We start from the raw sequence: 17,539 nt of genomic DNA, 5'->3' as shown, positions 1-17,539 counted from the left end.
ATCCAGATTGTTCTATATGATGTACTTAGGTACAGATAAAAATCCAGTCTTCTTTGTTTCTTTTTTTCCCTTCATTCATAGTGAATTTGCAGAGCTTCCTTACTAATAATAAATGATAAAGAAGTAGGTAATATGCTTAGCTGCTTTAACAGATAATGTACTCATCTATTCTGAATACCTTTTCATAGAAATCATAAATGATAAATAGGAAGTGAATAGGGAGAAAAGAAATGGGAAAAACATGTGAGTAAGAGAGGTACTGCATTCCCGAACAGGCTTGTGGATTAATTGTTTCTGAGAATGTTCACTACCAACTTAATCTCTGATAACTATCTGAACTGATTCTCCAAAACTTTAAAAATGTTCCAAATACCAGTGTACTTTATCTAAAACTCAGGAATAGCAACCTGTGTACATGCTCACAATCTGTTGGTGATACTGACAATGCTTTTCTTTTTCACATTTTCTGTTTTGAACAAACTGTTCATTCATGCATCCTTTCTGAAGTGCAGCACGTTGCTGCTTAAGAAAAAGGCTGCACCAACAAATCTGGCAGATCAATGTATTTCTGTTTTCTGAAACAGGAGTTTTCAAAATTCCTTTCAAAGCTTCAGGTTTTCTGTTCTTTTAACTTTTATCCTTACTGTGGACCCAATACTTATCCTACTAAATTTAGAGGCATAGGCTCCATAATACAGGTGTGATTCCAAGCCTCTTGAAACTTTTTCCTCTCTTTTTAGGTACAAGTAGACAAATGTATTGTTTACTTTGTTGTTTTGACAAAACTACCAGCATAGCATAGTATAGTGAGCTTCACAGATAACATTTTCTAATGAACCATCATACCTGGTCTACAATCCTTTTCACATTCTCCAGGGAATTAATGTCCTACATTGCATGATTCTAGTACTTTGCTCACTCCTACTGCTTATGTTAGTTATGTAGATACTCGCAGTTCCCTCCCTTAATGGTTTTCCAATCACTTAGTCCTTGTGCTTCTATCCATGCTTTTTCAGCTTCTGTGCCATTGTTTAGGCATCAGAAAGTCCTTATGTAAATTCACAATTGTGAGTATCCCCATTTCTTTTTAGAAATCCCTCCCCTACAGGATTTGCCAAAAAGCCTTAAAAACAAGTCAAATGTAAAAAATTTCTTATGCTTATCTTTGATGATATACTGAAGTCCATAAATTACACTCTTTTAAGTCATGTATTAATGCATACCTAATGATTAGAAAATAGTTCTTGTTGTAAAGAAAGCCACTATGCTGAATTTTTATAGCGCATTATGGAAAATATAATATAATTCTACATGGGTCAGTTGGCATGACTATTTCCCACAGAGTAAAACATGCAAGACTCGGTCCACAAATCCAGCTGGAATAGAACTGCGGTCCAATTCATGTAAACACACTAGTAAGAAGATTTAAAGCAGGTCAGCCAACGATTACAAAAACATTAAAATCTTGACTCCTAGAACACTTAAAAATAAAAATAATAGTTACCTGTAGTGTTTTTTATAGGCACTGAGTTAGTATCTCTATAATGTATGTGGTCTATATTTGCATGCTTTATTCTTTTAAGAGCAAGTTGGTACCAACCTGCATATTCCTTTTTATATGTAGAGTTTGGAATTTAAATTTCCTTATAAGAACATGACTGAACCTAAAATATTTCTGCAAAAGAGAAAATAGATTCTTCTATTTGCATGAAAAAAGTTTCCAGCAAAATAACTGTCTACATCTTTTCATAAAAAGGCTTGGGCACATGGGTAACCTAGTCTCCCAATGAGCCTTTCAATTTTGCTACAGAAGATAATCCTTTATTTCAAAATTGTTTAGGACAATGAAGCTTATGAAATGTAAATTCCTTTATCAAGTGCTCAAAAATTAATCCTAGATTAAAAATACTTTAAAAAATGTTATTAGGGATGTCATGTTACTAATAACAAGCCAAGCTTTTCCCTCTATTTTGGGACAGGAGACAAATTCAATTACCTTTTTGCTAATTGTCTGATGTATGTTCTTATTGTAATGCATATTCTTTTAAATGCTTCAAGTTTATAATTGCTAGTGGGAGACAGCTGTATGGCTAAGATTTGGTGTATCAGGTGGCAAATGCAACTCATTATCAAGGCAGCACCTTGTGAAGACCTGCGCACATGCTCCTTTAGGAAAATCAGTTGAAACTTGAAAGCAGAGATGCAGAAATGTAAACACCAGTTACTCTTGTAGCAGAAATATCACCCTCTTTTTCAAATTAAGCAAATCAGCCATGATGAAATAACCTTGTGTCCAGCATTTTCCATGAGAAACAAACCCAAGGGGATGGATCCCAAGCCAAGAATTTTTCCCCTTTAGAAAGAATCAGATGTGTGTGTGATGGCTGAAATGCTGCCAAGGGCAAGCATTCAATGGCACATTCAGTCCAAGGTCTGTGTCCTCCTCTTCAAGGACTGTAATGGGCATTGGCATTAATATTTCAAGGACTTCCTCTAATTTCACATCCCCCCATGTATAAGCAGTAATCACCTAAGAAGATATTATTACCAAATAGTTGCTAAGCTTCCTACTACAGGAAATTAAATGGGATCATTGCTAGCCCCCCTCTCACTAAACAGCAACACATACCTCTTTGCCTGGATTTTTGCGTGACGATAGCAATCTTTAGGCTAATAAATTTTCAATTTTTAAGCTCTCGTCCCTGGGTATTGTCTTCAAATCCAGCCCTGTTATGTCTGGAAAAGAAGATACAGCAGCATGGCCAACTCATATATTTTTTACCATTACTCCTTTTATGTTTAGTGTTGATTTTTTTTATGTCTCTAGTTCCTGCAATCAGATGACTACAACAGAATCTTTGCTTTCACTATAAGAAAAGAGTTACTACAGATCACAGCTTTGTGTCAGGGGAGATGGCAGCGAAGAAGGGGAGGCAGAGGCCTTGAAACTGTGAAATTTAAAGGCTTAAAATCTATTTTAGGGTCTCTCTTGATGATTTTGGCTTAGACCCATACTTTATTCTTTTTCTTTTTTAAATGTTGGAAGTTGGCATTACTGGTATGCACATTGAGCATAATTCTATTCAGTCTTAAGTATGTTCTGTTAATAAAAAGCTACTTGGAAAACAGCCTTTTGTGCATTTTGGGGAGAATCCTGTGCATCAAGGAGAATCCTTGACTAGTGTTAGCTTGTGTTGTTAAGAGCAGAGGAGTCCAAGCTGCATACACAAAAGCTGAACGTGAGCATCTGAAAACCAGTTGTCCTAAACCTCCTTTCCCTAGACTGGCTTCTGCACCGGTTCACCCTTTGGCAACTTCAGTAACGTTATGTGCTCTCAGTAGCCTCCTGGAGGAGTGTCTTACAGGCAGCTAAGGCTTAACAGCCCTCCTAGGCTAGAGTTAGCTGTGACTGATCTCTGCCTGCCTACCCCTGGAAAACATCATCATCTAACAACACCTTTAAATATGTTTACCTTTAAGCACCTGACAACCTATAACTTACATGTCTGTTTTTAGCTAAAAAACATGCTGCAATGCTTGGTGGTTCAGAGCCTGCGTGACTGCTTTACCCCTGCAAGTCATTGGGATACAGTCAGCAGTACAAGCATTTATAATAGCTGTGCAGTGAGTATTCTAACATATGCCAAGTTTACAGGCCCTCGGGTAAACCTTGCTGCCTGAGCGCAATACACACACGAACGATAGGGGACTACAGCATGAGCCAGTGGTGCCCGCTGAGCCAGGCACAGCCCCTCTTCATGGCCCGGGCCCAGAGCTCCCTCCGAAGCAGTTTACAATGCGGTAACCCCTTAGTAGAGTGTGACTCTTTATTCCCCTCTAGTGGCTGGCCTGCATAATATTAGAGTTACTAGTCACAGGCTAGAACTAGCCCAGACTTTGGGGACAACAGTACATGCCAAAAGGTCTTGGTTCGGTCCCCGCTGCCATCCACGCTACCAGAACGCCAACCGTGCATAGACGAATGCTCTGTGCTCTGGCAGCGCCGTAGAGGGAGGGGAAAGGAACCGTTTTTGAAGGCTTGTAATGCTATGCTCTTAGCCACTAACAAATAATTAAATTAATATTTGTATCCTTCAGAGAGGAAGAAGAATGCAACTGTCATTTGGTGCTGTAAGTCTTTCATTTGGTTATTCGAGTCCCTGGGTGTTAGTGTAGCTGAATACAAATCTGGCCTATCCATCTTTAGGAGGGTACTAAGAGCTCTGCTTAGCAGGCTGCATTGTAGTCTTTGCTGCCTTCGTAATAATGCCTATTTGTAGCCTTCTGTACTGTGCTTTAACTGTGAAATCTCAGGGCACATTTGTCCTTGAAATGTATTTAATATATACAGTCAGGTTCTGCTCTATTATCAGCATGCTTGTAAGTACTGCTACTTTTACGTAGGTATTATGTTTATGGGTAGCCAAACAGAAAGCAAACAACTATAAAAGTGCTAAAAATGGATATAAGCTGCAATAAAGTCTTGAAAGAGTAGCGATTTCTGTTAATGGTTGGATTGGTAATAAGATATTAGCTAAATTTTTCAAGTTTAGGTGGCTTTTTTTCTAACTAGGATGAGAGAAGAACATTCCTGAATAAACTATTGGAAGCAGGGAAGTGAACATGATGGATGAAAACAAATTACACAATAGATCTGAGAATAAGAGGAGTCAAAGAGGTAGTCACTCATGGTCCTTAAGCACAGTGTGGGTTTATGAATCTTGGATTTTCTCGTGATTGTTCTTGTCCTTACTGAGAGCCTGAGGATAATGCAAGCTTTTAAGTTACCAAGAGCTCCTGCCCTGCAGGGAATAGGAAATGTTTTACCACAGAGACTGAGTGTTTGTGGACAAGATCACAATGTATCAAGGAAAAAATATCTGAAACTTAGGTTGAATTCTCTAAGAGTCAGACAAGTGTGAGCCTAGCCCAGATTTTGAAGTTGTATGGCTCTTAACTTGGTGTGAATAGAAAATCGTAGAAAGGATATTCAAGGTTGTCTCAACTCAAGCTGATGCTTTGTAGGGATATTATCCTTTACTGAGTAGGTTTTAAAAAATCCACCAAACAAAATTAAGTATACCAAATCATTAGCATGACCCCCCCCAGTGATGTTATTCCCAATTCTGTCTGTTAACTTGATATAGGATAAAAGGTAGATTGGATATTTCAGTACAATTGACTAAGACGCTTCAATTTCTTTTGACAACATGCTATCCGAGTGGTCCATTTTTAGGGGAATACTAAATAAAAAGCTAGCTGGCAGCTTTCTAGGTCAGGAACTGCTGGACCTCCATTATTTTAAACAGCTTCAAGCACTGCAATATTCAGCGTGTGTGCATGTGTGTGCACTGTTTTAGACTATTTTACAAGAGGGTTTTGTAAAGTTCCAAGGCTATGCTTTAGCAATAAAAAATAATGCCTCATGTATAAAGTGCACGAACTCAAGGCTTTTATTTTCCTGAAGATAACTTCAGTCACATTTTTTTAAAGTACAAGCATACTTTAAGAACTGCATTTAGTCAGCTGTTGACTAATGGCTCTCTTACTTCTTCATGAAGTAGATAATGACTTTGCACAGAATATCAAACTCAATAGAAACAGACCACAGTAATGGAAGAAGAATTCTTTGTTATAAAGTTATTAAACAAAACATTGACAAAATTGAAAGCTTTATAAATATCATCAGGTTTTGACGAATACTACCTCTTTTAATGTGCCTGCTACTTGTTTTTCTTTCCCCCTAATTGTTTTCTGAAAGGTTCATTAAGGCATTTCTGATAATTTTTGATAGCTCAAACATAAAGCACTTAATGGGAGCTAGAAAGCCATGTAAAGGTCTGTAATAAATCCATATATTGCTGCTATAGATTTCTCTTAGATCTTAATGTCTCTTTTGCACTCCAGATGCCATCTCAAAAAATAAAATTCCTGCAGAGCATATGGATCAAATTTTAGCCAGCAGGGAGAAAATTGTTGACTTGGCACCAGCTATTTGTGACCCACAGACTACCTTTACAGACAGCCAAGTCATCCATTTCCTTTTCTGCTAGGCAGAGGCAGCTCTGACTCCTGAAGAACGCCTTCTTTGCCTGGGTAACTTAACTCCAGCAATGATGAATGGGTACTGCAAGTGCCCATAACTTTGAAAATTCAGTGCTCAGCATTGGAACTGCAGCAATCTGATTCCTGAAAAATGGGTGACAGAATTGAAATTATGTAGAATACTGTGGAAATACTTAATGGGCCCCTACTCTAGTTAAGTCCTTGAATTAAGTATGTCAAACCAGAAACAACCTACCAAACACACACACTTTTCTTCTCTTGGTGAGAAGAGTTAAGGATGAGAAAACCATGGTTTTCTCATGCAGAAGCATGCAGCTCAGATATCACAGGCACAGACACAGGATAAGAACTGAATAGACTGTGGTCACAAACATCTTGAAATTAGCTGGTTTTTTGTCCCCCTCCCTGGTTTCTTTGAATCTTACAGTTTTTACTTTGCATGGTGCATATAATTTGAAATTGGGCCACCTTTCATTTTTTGATGCCTGCGTGCAAATTCTTGCAGTCATTTCTGTTCTTGCAGTTCAGTCCTGAGTGTTATGTAGATGTGCATGCTGTATACTGTTCTTTAAAGAAAAATACCTCCAAAATGAAACAAGGATCAAAGCAAAACACAATACAGAGACTATATTTTGTTACTTGGGTTGCAAAGCAATTTAGCGTTCAGTTGCTCACACAAAAAGACCGTTGAGAGTAATATAAATTTATGCATGTCCCAATCAGTAATTTTAATTCAAGAGATTTTTCAAAAAATCTGATGCTTTGCTATTAAAAGTTCATTTTAAAAGACCTGTATTAATACCAATTTTAAAAACTAACCTAAAATATCTTAATTTAAAAAAAAAATAATTTCCCTAACAAGTGAAAGGACAGAAGAGATGCAAATAAGCACAGAGATATATATCACAGGTATTTACTCATAGCTATTTTAGTGTGGCTTGTCTTAAATCTAGCAACAGTTTGTGCTTTCTTGGAAAAAAAAAGTGGAAAAAATGCTGACAGTGAAGTTCCTTGCCCTATTCTATCACGTCACTGAGCCTATGCTCTCTGCAGGAGACACCTGCACTCCTATACTTCAGCACTCAGAGAGCTTTCTGTCAGGGAGCTGCTGGAGACCTTCAACTAGGAAGCAGTAACATGAAGCTCTTGGTAAGGAACTGTCTGTGTTCATGTCTCCCTTAAGTGCCTAATCCATATCAAAGGATAATTTGTCAGTTAAGTGTTATGGGAGCTGTGGGATTACGAGATGTATCTGTTTAGAAAGCTAAATCTGCATTTGGCCTTGGAAGCTTTCCCAGCCATAGTAGAATTGCGAGTGTGGCTCCCAAGCCAACCAAAAAGTCTAGATTATATGTCTGGGTGAGAATTAAGAGAGGAAAAAGAAGGTCTAGGGAAATAGGAAACAAAACAGATACCAGAGAGATCCAGCATCCCTGGAGATACTCAAAAGCCATCTGGAAGTAGTGCTGGGCAACAGCTCTAGGTGACCCTGCTGTAGCAGGGGAGTTGGATCAGTCCCTTCCAGCTTCAACCATTCTGTGATTATGTGGGAGAAAAATAAAAATTACAACCAAAACCCTGAGGTTTTAACACCAAGAAATTAGGATCTAGCTAATTGCACAATAGGCAACCATAGACAGTTATGCTATCTTTAAAACCTCCTTTAATAAGTTCTTTTTTTTCTATTTGTATTGCTGATAGTCTTGTTTCTTTTCATCAGTTCTCTTATTGGTCTACATAGAGCAGTGACAGTTTGCAGTTCCTGGTGCGGTCAGGTCCCAGCAGGTCTGGAAGTACTGCTGCTTTGAAAAGTCAGGCTGTGTAGGGCTATATGTTCTCATTTTTGGCTCATGGGAGGAAGAAAACATTTTGCAAAGTGAGAGACTTCTCTATTGGAGCAGTCTGGGTTCTGGTGAGATTTGTGAGATTTTACAAACATCCTCATGTGATGGGAATCATTAGAGCCACTACAGAGAACCTGCATCACTGGCAATTACCCTTACAATTGTATGATCCTCATTAGGCTGATTAAACTAGTTTAGCATCATATTATTTAAGTGGCACCAGGCAATGCAGCTGTACTTTGCTGGAGACGACACGCTAAAACTCTGAGCTGATACAAATATTGTAAGGCTACCAACACATTAAAAATCCAAATTTAAAAAGGCCATTTTTTTAGCAGCTACTATGGAAAATAAACACTCTGCCTCACTGAGACTGGGATGAGCAGTAAAACTGAGCATGTTCCAGCAAAACCATTAAACAATCCTACAAACTATGGCTTATGTTACAGGGTGCACTGCAAACTCTATAATACACTTACACCTGACTTCCTCCCAGGTAGAGGCAGGAGTTTCAGGTCAGCAAGGAGAACTTTGAAGTCAACGGCTGTGGGAGCAGAACTCACGATCTTCCGACTCTCGATAAACATGTATCCTTTTCTTTAACAGTTTCTGAATCAGGAGAAGCTTGTACTCTTGCATTTGCAGAACACTGCTTGATTGGGAGCAGGCAGCCTGATTCAGCAGATGTGCTGAATGTTCCCAATATTCTTCAAAGCTGTTTTGTGCTTTTAAAAAATTCTTATTAAAAAAAACCAAACAACGGCTTTTTCACGATTTTTTTTTTCTTTTTTAAAGCAGGTAAACGCTGGTACAGCAAAATCAGTTATTGCAGAAGAACTGAGGTGTCAAATCCCGAGAAGCATGTTTTTGTTTGTTCTTCTCTAGAGAGAGAGAAAAACCAGCTGGTTATGACCCTGCTTCCGGAAAAGGTGGGGAACTAATTACTTGAAGTGGAGAAAGAATAAATACTGCTGCTTTGGTGTAGCCGTTAACTCGCTGCTCCCTGAAGCCAGGTGGAAATTTCTCATTTACTCGACCGGTTTTTGAGTGAGAGCCCTCGGCTGTTGGAGGGATATCGGCACAACCCACGACCAGGGCACACCTTCGTAGCTACGCGGATTAGTGCGTTAAGCTGCTCGGTGTGGGTAACTGGGAATTTCACCGATATCGTTAAGAAAGACAGCGTTTTAAGATTTAAAAATAATTTAAGCAAACATTGAGGAAGAGGCTGGCTGTAGTCCCTGTGCCCCATTCCCTGCTCGCTGAGCGCCTCGTTCCTCTCCCCCGCGACCCTCCACCGGCTGAAGTTTGCGAGCGCCGGCCAGGCCGCTCACGCCGGGGGACCCCTGGCCGGGGGGAGCGGGGCTGATGGCGGGGGGCCCCTGGCAAGACGCCGACGCGCGGGCAGCGCCCCCGGAGAGCGGGAACCGGGCTCCGGCAGGGGAAGAGCCCGTCCCCGGGCGGCGGGGGGAAGGCGCCGGAGCAGCCCCCGCCTCCCGCCCGCTCTCCTCCCCCTTCCCTCGCTCCCGCCTTTTGTGCGCCGGAGCCCGGGCGTCAACGGGCGCCAGCGGCCGCGGCGCTGCCAGGAGCCCCCGGCCATTGGCTTCGGGAGCGGCGCTGTGGCGAGGGCGGCAGCTCCAGCCGCGGCTGTTCCCGTAACCAAGGCGCTGCCAGGCACAGGCGCGCGCACAGACAGACACACACCGAGCGCGGCGCGGGCTCGGGGGCCGCCTTTGCAGCTCTCCTCCTCCCTGCACCATGCTCCGCTCCGGGCAGCGCCCGCCCGCTGCCCCCTGAGGGGAGACAGCCCGCCGCCGCCCCGCGCCTCGTTCGGCGGGCGACTGGCACCTGGGTACCCCCCGGTTACCTGAGTTCGCCCCGTCCCGGGGACTTCGGGCTGCCGCCCCCTGGCAGCGCCTCGCCCCGCTCCCGCTGTGGCAGCCCCTGGGCGGCGGGGGAGGGAGCCGCGAGCAGCCGGAGGGACTGTAGCCGCCGCCGCCGCCGGGGGAGAGGAGCTCGGCCCCCGCCTCCGGAGCTCTTCATGGCGTCTCACCAGCAGACCAGGATCCAAGCCTACCTGGAGAAGAACAAGATCGGTCCCCTCTTCGAGGTAAGGTGCGCTCTTGCCGGCCGGCTCTCCGCGGCGGGGGCGGGGGTGCCCCCACGATGGCCGCGGCTCCCCGCGCAGCACAGGTGAGCGCAGGGGCGAGGACGAGTTTAAGGCGCCGCTCCGGCGTCAGCCCGGCCGGGGAGGGCAGCGCCGGCACCCCCTGCCCCGCCGCACCGCGCCACGCGTGTGCCCTCGTGTCCCTCCTCCACGCCCCTCCGAGCGCCGGAGCTTAGCGCAGCCCTCCCTCCTTCCCTCCCTGCCCCCCGGCTATCCCGCGGATGTGCCACGCTCCTTCGCCCCGCCACGGGCGCACCGCCCGCGCGGGTGGTGAAACAGGTGCCCCGCCGCCCGTCCCCCTCCCACCCGCGACCCCGGTCCCCGGAGGCGCCCCCGCGGCGTCGCCCGCCTCGCCTGGGCGGCCGCGGAGCCGCGCGGAGGTGGGACGGCGGCCCGGGCTCGGCCGTCGGGCCGCGGGGAGCCGCGCACCGGCTCGGCTTCCCAGCGCCGCGCGGGGGAGGTGGCGCTCGCAAGTGTCCCTGCTCCCCCCACCCGTGTCCGGGGCGGCAGCACGGAGCCGTGCCGCGGGGGGTGGGCGCCGCACGGCCCGCGGGCCAGACCCCGAGGCGGCGTCCCTCCGGCACTGGGGAGCGGGCGCTTGCCCACCGGGAAACCCGCCCTCCGCACCGGGCACTCGGGAGGAAATCTGTCCTGCGGAAAGTCCGCGTCGGTGGTGCTTTCTGAAAATTTCATCAGCAGCCGTACACTTGGGAAAGGTATTCTTGCTGTAGATTTTCCCTGGTCTTACGAAGATGCACTTGCTTGGATTTGTGGATGTGCGGATGTGCATCGTTTACTATTTCTGTGCATAAGCTAGAAATACTTAGGACGCAAAGGGGTACTAGAGCAGTCGTGGCTATTACTATTTTGTCATCCTGTGTCTCATACAGTTTTCACATCTAAACGCACATATGTTATGCTCTGGCAGTATTATCCCAAGGCCCCAGTCTCCCTTTTTCAGTATTTAACTTGTTCTCAATCACCCTTACTACGTATGAAATCTCTTTTATTCTGGTGTGGTGGGTACCTTGTCTTCAGTGTATGTTTTGGGCAGCATTTGCCAACCCTCATAAAGGTTCTAATTTTGTTAGTAAACTGTTCGCTAAGGGTCAGTTTTTATGTTTTGCATGGGCTGAGGCTGTTGTGACAAATTATGTTGGCTTAGTGCCAGAAGTGTTAGATATTTTCATTTTGCAATAAATAGAACCCCCATTTGATGGAACAGTAACAGGGTACTAGGGAACAGCAGGTGGTTTTCCTAGTTCTGGAATTCATAGAAACTGAAACATTTGTGCGGTTCAGTTTCTGAATAAAAGACACAGTTGCTAGGGCTATATATGTAACTGACTCCTGGATGTTTCAATGGGAATTTAAGTGCCTTGGGGTTGCTGAAGAGTTAGGCCCTTGACAGCTGTCATTTTCTTCTAAATTTTCTTAACTCATTGTTTTATACATTAAAATTCAAACAAAGTATGTGACATCCCTGTTCTCAGTCACTGCATTTCAACCTAGTTTCTCAGTAGTGTAAGATGCTCATCTCTGTTTAGATAGCAGGGTGCTTTAGTTACCAATAGTGGAGGAAAAAATGAAGAGGTTGTTACAGTGTTTCGTACATCTCTAAATATTTCACTAGTCACCATAATGTAGGAATGTCTTCGTGGTAGAAAGAATATGTGGAAGGCTCCTTGCATAACCTTGCAGGCTCTCTATAGGTTGTTAGTGCACTCCTGTGTACCAGGAAGAGATTTCTGTGTGAAATCCACTTAGACCTGAATACCGGGGAGTGGATTTAAGATATAGGACTGTAGCATTCATCTAGCTGGTTAAAGCTATTTTAATCCATATCACTGGGAGGAAGAGGATTGTAATCCTTACCTCTTCCACTTCCTGATTAGCCATTAAAATCTACTTAAATATTTCTTTTTTGGTGTTGTATTTTTTGTTCTCAACAGTTCCTTGAAGATTTACAACCTGTGCTTGATTTTGTAGCCCTTAGTAAGGTGGAAGACGTGTATTTGAAGTTGATGGGAATTGGCCAAAGACTATGCATAGGGTGAAGCTGATGCTTAATACCAGTATTTCCATGTATTGTGTATCAAGAATACTAGGTGTTCACAGTCAGATATATTGACTAATGCATCGTTTTTTTCATATCTCTAAAAGTTCTGACACATTGAGAAGAGAGACCCATGCTTCGTCTTTCATTCAGGAACAGCTAGCATTTTTTTACACTTCTTCTGGTTTTGATGCAAATTAATCACTACTTGTCATGGATGACAGCCATCTTTTTTTGCAGTGAGTGCTAATTCTCTAATGCCAAGTCAGAACAGAGTGGACTTGGATTCAATTTTCTACAGTGTTATTTGCTGAGCAGGTTGTGACTATAATTGCTCAATATATGCTTCAAGCTGACGTTTTAGGGAGTGCATAAAATAATATTGGGTAACTGAGTGTAGTCACAGGAAAGAAGAGTGGAGAGAGAACATGCAGGCTTTCTGACATGAAGGCCAGGATGGTGATGCATAAACAGCTGGTATCGCATACTTGCATAATGAATGATGAGTGATCAGGAGGTCTTTACACCATAGATCTTAGAGAGTTACCAGGCACAGTTAGCTGATGGCTGGAACAGTCCATGGTTTCCTCATGATGAAGTACAGTTCCCCTGTATTACAGTCAAGAGCAGTAGATACTGTTAGTTGCTAGCTCATCATTGTGTTCCAGTTGCTTGCAGTTATCCTGGTAGTGTTTCTGTTCTGTCCTGTATTTGTGGCCTTCTGTTACTGTGGTTAGGGCTTTCTGTACTTCATTAACCTGCAATATCTACTGAGAAACATCTGTTCTTTTGGACTTAATTTTTTTTTTCTTTTTTTTTTTTTTTACCTTCAGCGCATGCAGCATATGTAGATGAGTTCAGTTTTATGTCTTTGCTGAAGTTTTGTATGGTTTGACACTTGAATTACCTTTCTAATTTGTGTAAAAGTATTCAAGAGAAGTGCTGACATGTGAGATGCAGGAAGACTGTAGGCCCTCTCTTGGTTGCAAAGTTGTTTCCATCTCTAAAGAAAGGTAGGAGTAACCTTCTGGAGAAAGAATTAATGAGCTTAGGCTGACTCAGCAGGCATCAGTCTTCTGACTACCAGTACCTGTTAACAGATAGTAGGAAGTCCTATCCACTCAGCTATGAATGGTAACACACAGATTCACTTGATTCCAAACATTTTTACTAGTTAAATTCTTATTTATGGCTTAGAGGTGGGAAGGAAGGTGGGTGGGAATTGGTGTGTACATCTGAGACTGTATCAATTTTGAGATTTAAGACAGATTGCGAAACAACTTTGATACTTCAGCCTCATTTCCCCCTGTTGAATGTAGGTACTCAAATCATGGTTTTTCAGAAGTGTTACTTCTTTGCCATTTCATTTTACAGGTGCCTAAGGTTTTTGCAGGTAAAATTCCTGTGAACCTACAGGTCAACTTCTAAATGCCCCAGGTCATGCAGGTGTTGTTAGTGCTGACAGTAAGGTCTTAAGTTAACCCCTTAAATCCTGTCAGGTTTCATGAGCTGGCTTATTCTGTTCTGTGTAGGTTCTGTGTTGCAGTTTGGGTTGGTTGTTTTGGTTTTTTTTTTCTGTCGCTTTTGAAAGCTTAGATATATTTCTGTGAGAGATTATTGGCATCTGAGAATACTGTGGTTAGACACCTAGTTTAGATTTGAGGAATGCCCTTTAGAAACGCCTCTCCTGGAATTTTTGTGGTAACACGTAGCATAGCACTACCTGGGTTTTTTTTAGATCTTTTTTTTTTTTTTTTTTACATTTAACTTGGAATGTAACAAGAATTCTAAATATGAATTATTTCTGTGATGAAGCTTCACTGTTGTTTTTTTTCCATCTTTCTAAAATGTGAACAGGAGGTGTGTGCCTAAAATTGGCTGGGACAGAGTATTCAGAATCAGCACCCACTCATTTCTGTCTGAGTGAAGTATTGACCCACTTTGCATTTCAAGCATCCAATCCAACAAATTCTTTTTGTGTGCTAATAATCTCAATGAATAATCCTGCTGCCTGTGAGTATCCATACATCTAGACTTCTGTATGACTGTGTCTCTTCGGCATCTAGTTGTGTGCTCATTTGGGCAACCTGACAGCTTCTGTGAATTTGAAAGCTGGATCAGCACTCTTAAGAACAGATTGCAATAAATCTTCAACAGCTCTGAGATAAATTTAGTGTTTTGGAATTTTCTTATTTATAGAACTGCAGCTAAAAAGCGTCCAGCAGGTACATTGTTGTTATGCAAACCAGAAGACTGTAATTTCTTTGAGTTATAAAAAGCCAAAATAACCCTTCTCAAAAGAAACATACCAAACCCCTGGTTACCTAAGATTTTTTTCTTTAAGTAATGTGGGTTTAGAACTATAATTCTTATTTTGAACAACATAAAGGCTGTGTTCATATTATCACACTTTTTTCTTCTGGCAGACAAAATTGCTGAAGCAAATATAATAGGAATCTATTTTTTTTAATTTACAGTAGTTTGTTTTTTTTTTTTTTTTCCTAAATGAGATGCATTATTGGTTTATATTATGCACTGGCTTCCGTTATTTAATTTAAATAAATACCTATGCTTCTGACTTAAACCTTAACACATCTTAATACACCTGTATGTTGACTAACAGTATTTATAGTGCACCTTGTGACTGAGTTAGTCAAAGTTTGGAAATGAATCTTGTAGTTTGGAAAGTCTTCTGAAGCAGTGTTTGCCCTCAGTTCTTAAATACACAGTTGTAGACACAGTCAACTTGAGTGTCTCATTTACCAGTTTAAGATTCCTCACAGTACCGAATTATGTTATAAGCTGCAGTATCTGGAATGTGAATGATGGGGATGCTCTCAAAGAATTGTTTTCTTTTGAACTTGCTCAAATCATCTTTTATCTTTATTTGGTATTACGCTTAATTGATTAGATTCTGCTGCTATCATGAGAGGGTCTGTATTCTGGATAATGTCCATTTACACATAGAAGCATTTAATTTCAGGCAGCTAGGTGGACCCTTTGGAAGACCCAAGTTTTTCAGTACTTCGACATCACAAGCATCTTTTTAGGTACTAACTGATTACCCAGTGACATTGTTTCAGCCTGGCAGTCCTTCTTTCAGAGGAGCCAATATTGGTTGTTTTTCAAAGGATGTGTGGAAACCAGTAATGATCTAGAGCTGCTGCAGTGTTACACAGTGGGGGGGTTGGGAATCATATAGAAGTTGATTTTTTTTTTTTTTTTTTTTTTTTTTTTTTTTGTTGCCTGCTACAGTAGGACTTTGTGGTAGCCTTGATGTGCACTGAAGTAAGAGACCTACTTAAGGGGAGTGAAAGTCAAATGGGAAGAAATGGTGCAGAGATGTCTTTTGCTTTTCAGAGAATTCACTGTGCATTCTGATAGTTGCCTTGATAAAGTTGTCTGTAAGAGAAGACAGGTGAAAAACCCTAATTAAAACTATAGTTTCCATTAACAAACAGTTCCGTGAGTAATACCTTTATGCTTTTTCTTGGGTTTTGTGGTGACCAGCAAGATGCAAAAGTTATCAGAAATTTCCATGTGGATGAGGCATTCGTAATTCTCCTCTCCTGTGGAATCTAGGTTTAAGAAAAGAGGTTGTTCCTGAATTAGGAAAATCACATGTTTTGGTCTTGCTACTTGACTTTGAAAGAACTTGCATTTTTGTGATGTCTACTCCTCTGGGAATTTTTCTGAAATTGATTTTTAAGAAATACTGGAAAGAGACAGTGAAAGACATCACAGGTACAGGTATGCATTTGTGTGGTCACAAACACAGATGATCATCACATAACCCTTGTTTCCACAGTGGCAACATTACTTTCCTGAAGGGGAAATGTGGGCTTTCTTAACTCCTTTTTAAAAATAATTCCTTCGGGGCACAAGACAGGCAAAGAAATAAAAATCAAAATTATATGCTTTGTCTAATAGTAATAATTACATTTGAAGAATTATATCTAAAATGTGGGATGCTAAAATGAAAGAATCATAATAACTTCCTTTTGTTACATTAGCTTTTAATGGTTTTAAACTCTCAAAATGACAGTTACCTTGTTTCTTGAGAGGGGGAGCTGAAGGCATAACTAGCTTGCCTTAAAAAGTAGCTGAGAAAATGAGAGCTAGTTCCCAGTTCAGTTGCTCTCACCATCATGTACCAGCAGAACCTAAGGTCTGCTAATGTCTCTGGCTAGCAGATGTTCCTGTTTGAAATGCCATGAGTCTAATATCTTTGCTCTAGGACATGCACTGAGACAATGATGATTTTGAATTTTTGTCTGGCAACCCTTGTAGTAGTGAATTAGTCTGGATCCAAATAAGCCTGTTGCTCTGATCTTTCTTCTTTGTGTTTTAGCACATTATGAAGTTTCTTCCAAGTTTTGGATAATATTTAATGCATGGTGTTAATGAAAACCTGAAGTAAGCTCTTCAGCTGTTTTGTTTCTTTTGATTAATCCGGTCTTTTGGTACAAAGGACAAATGTAAATGTCAAATATTAAATTAAAAACTTTAATGGCTTTAACTTGGTCTTTAATTTTTTTCTGCTGTGTTCTTTGCTGTTACTGATTTATGCTTTTCCAAGTGGGCTAGATGCTATCCGTACCCCTGAGATATCATAGTCTCAGCCTTCTGGTTGTTTTGGAGCTTCTGAGAGGGAAGAGGGCAGCTGGTACCTTAACCTGCTTTTCTGCCACATGTGATGTGTTTCTTTAATGTTCTGGAGCGAGTTGGTTTCTTAGCTTCTTTATCCTGACATTGACTAAAAAGGCACACCTAGAAAGAAACCTGTTATTAGTGCTTGCTTCTTTTAAAAGTGTAGATATGTTAAAAATATTGAGTTAGAAACATACTATTTAAGAGTATTTTAACATCAAGTTCTTTTACAGTTGGCTTCTAATTTTGAAGGTCTAATCAATACTCTTTCCCTTTTTTCAATGTCTTTTCTTCCCACTTGGTACTTTCCATTTTCTTTTTTGTTTATGTAAATGAAGAGGTGGGGACCTATAATTTCTCTTTTTCATTTGTCTAGTAATTGGGGGGGTTGTCTAGTGATTTTTTTTTTTTTGTCTTGTGATATTTTTTTGGGGGGGGAAAGCATATGTGCTTTTGTATGAGTGAGGGGTAATGGGGATACTTTGTTACCTCTGGATTTGAGGGATAGCTTCAGGTATTTTTTATGTTCACCAATTTTGGAACAAATACTACCCAAACACCTTAATGCCTGTAATATCCAGATAAAAATGAGGTGTTATCGACTGTATTCTGTATATCCCCCTCACATGAGTGCACACTTAATCATTCTCCTACCTGTGAAGTATGAGAGGAGGATGTCTTCTGTGTTAAGATACTTCTTTACCTGAAGCCATGAGAAACAGTTAAAACCCAGCTGAAAGCACAATAATTTTCAAA

General features: G+C 41.7%; 1 protein-coding gene across 2 annotated transcripts in view; it reads left to right on the top strand.

Moving 5' to 3' along the window:
* Nucleotides 1–9,852: 9,852 nt before the first annotated feature.
* The window catches only part of C2H8orf34 (chromosome 2 C8orf34 homolog), a 173,211-nt gene continuing 165,524 nt past the window's right edge, over nt 9,853–17,539 (top strand). For both annotated transcript variants that reach the window (XM_074897689.1, XM_074897688.1), the window contains exon 1: nt 9,853–10,020. In XM_074897689.1, the coding sequence (XP_074753790.1) occupies nt 9,952–10,020 (69 nt within the window). In that variant the 5' untranslated portion in view covers nt 9,853–9,951. The remainder of the gene's footprint in view (nt 10,021–17,539) is intronic.

Source organism: Athene noctua, chromosome 2 (assembly GCF_965140245.1).
Source record: "Athene noctua chromosome 2, bAthNoc1.hap1.1, whole genome shotgun sequence".
Lineage (NCBI taxonomy): Eukaryota > Metazoa > Chordata > Aves > Strigiformes > Strigidae > Athene > Athene noctua.
Note: the sequence above shows the minus strand (reverse complement) of the source record. Positions and strands in the feature narration are given on the sequence as shown.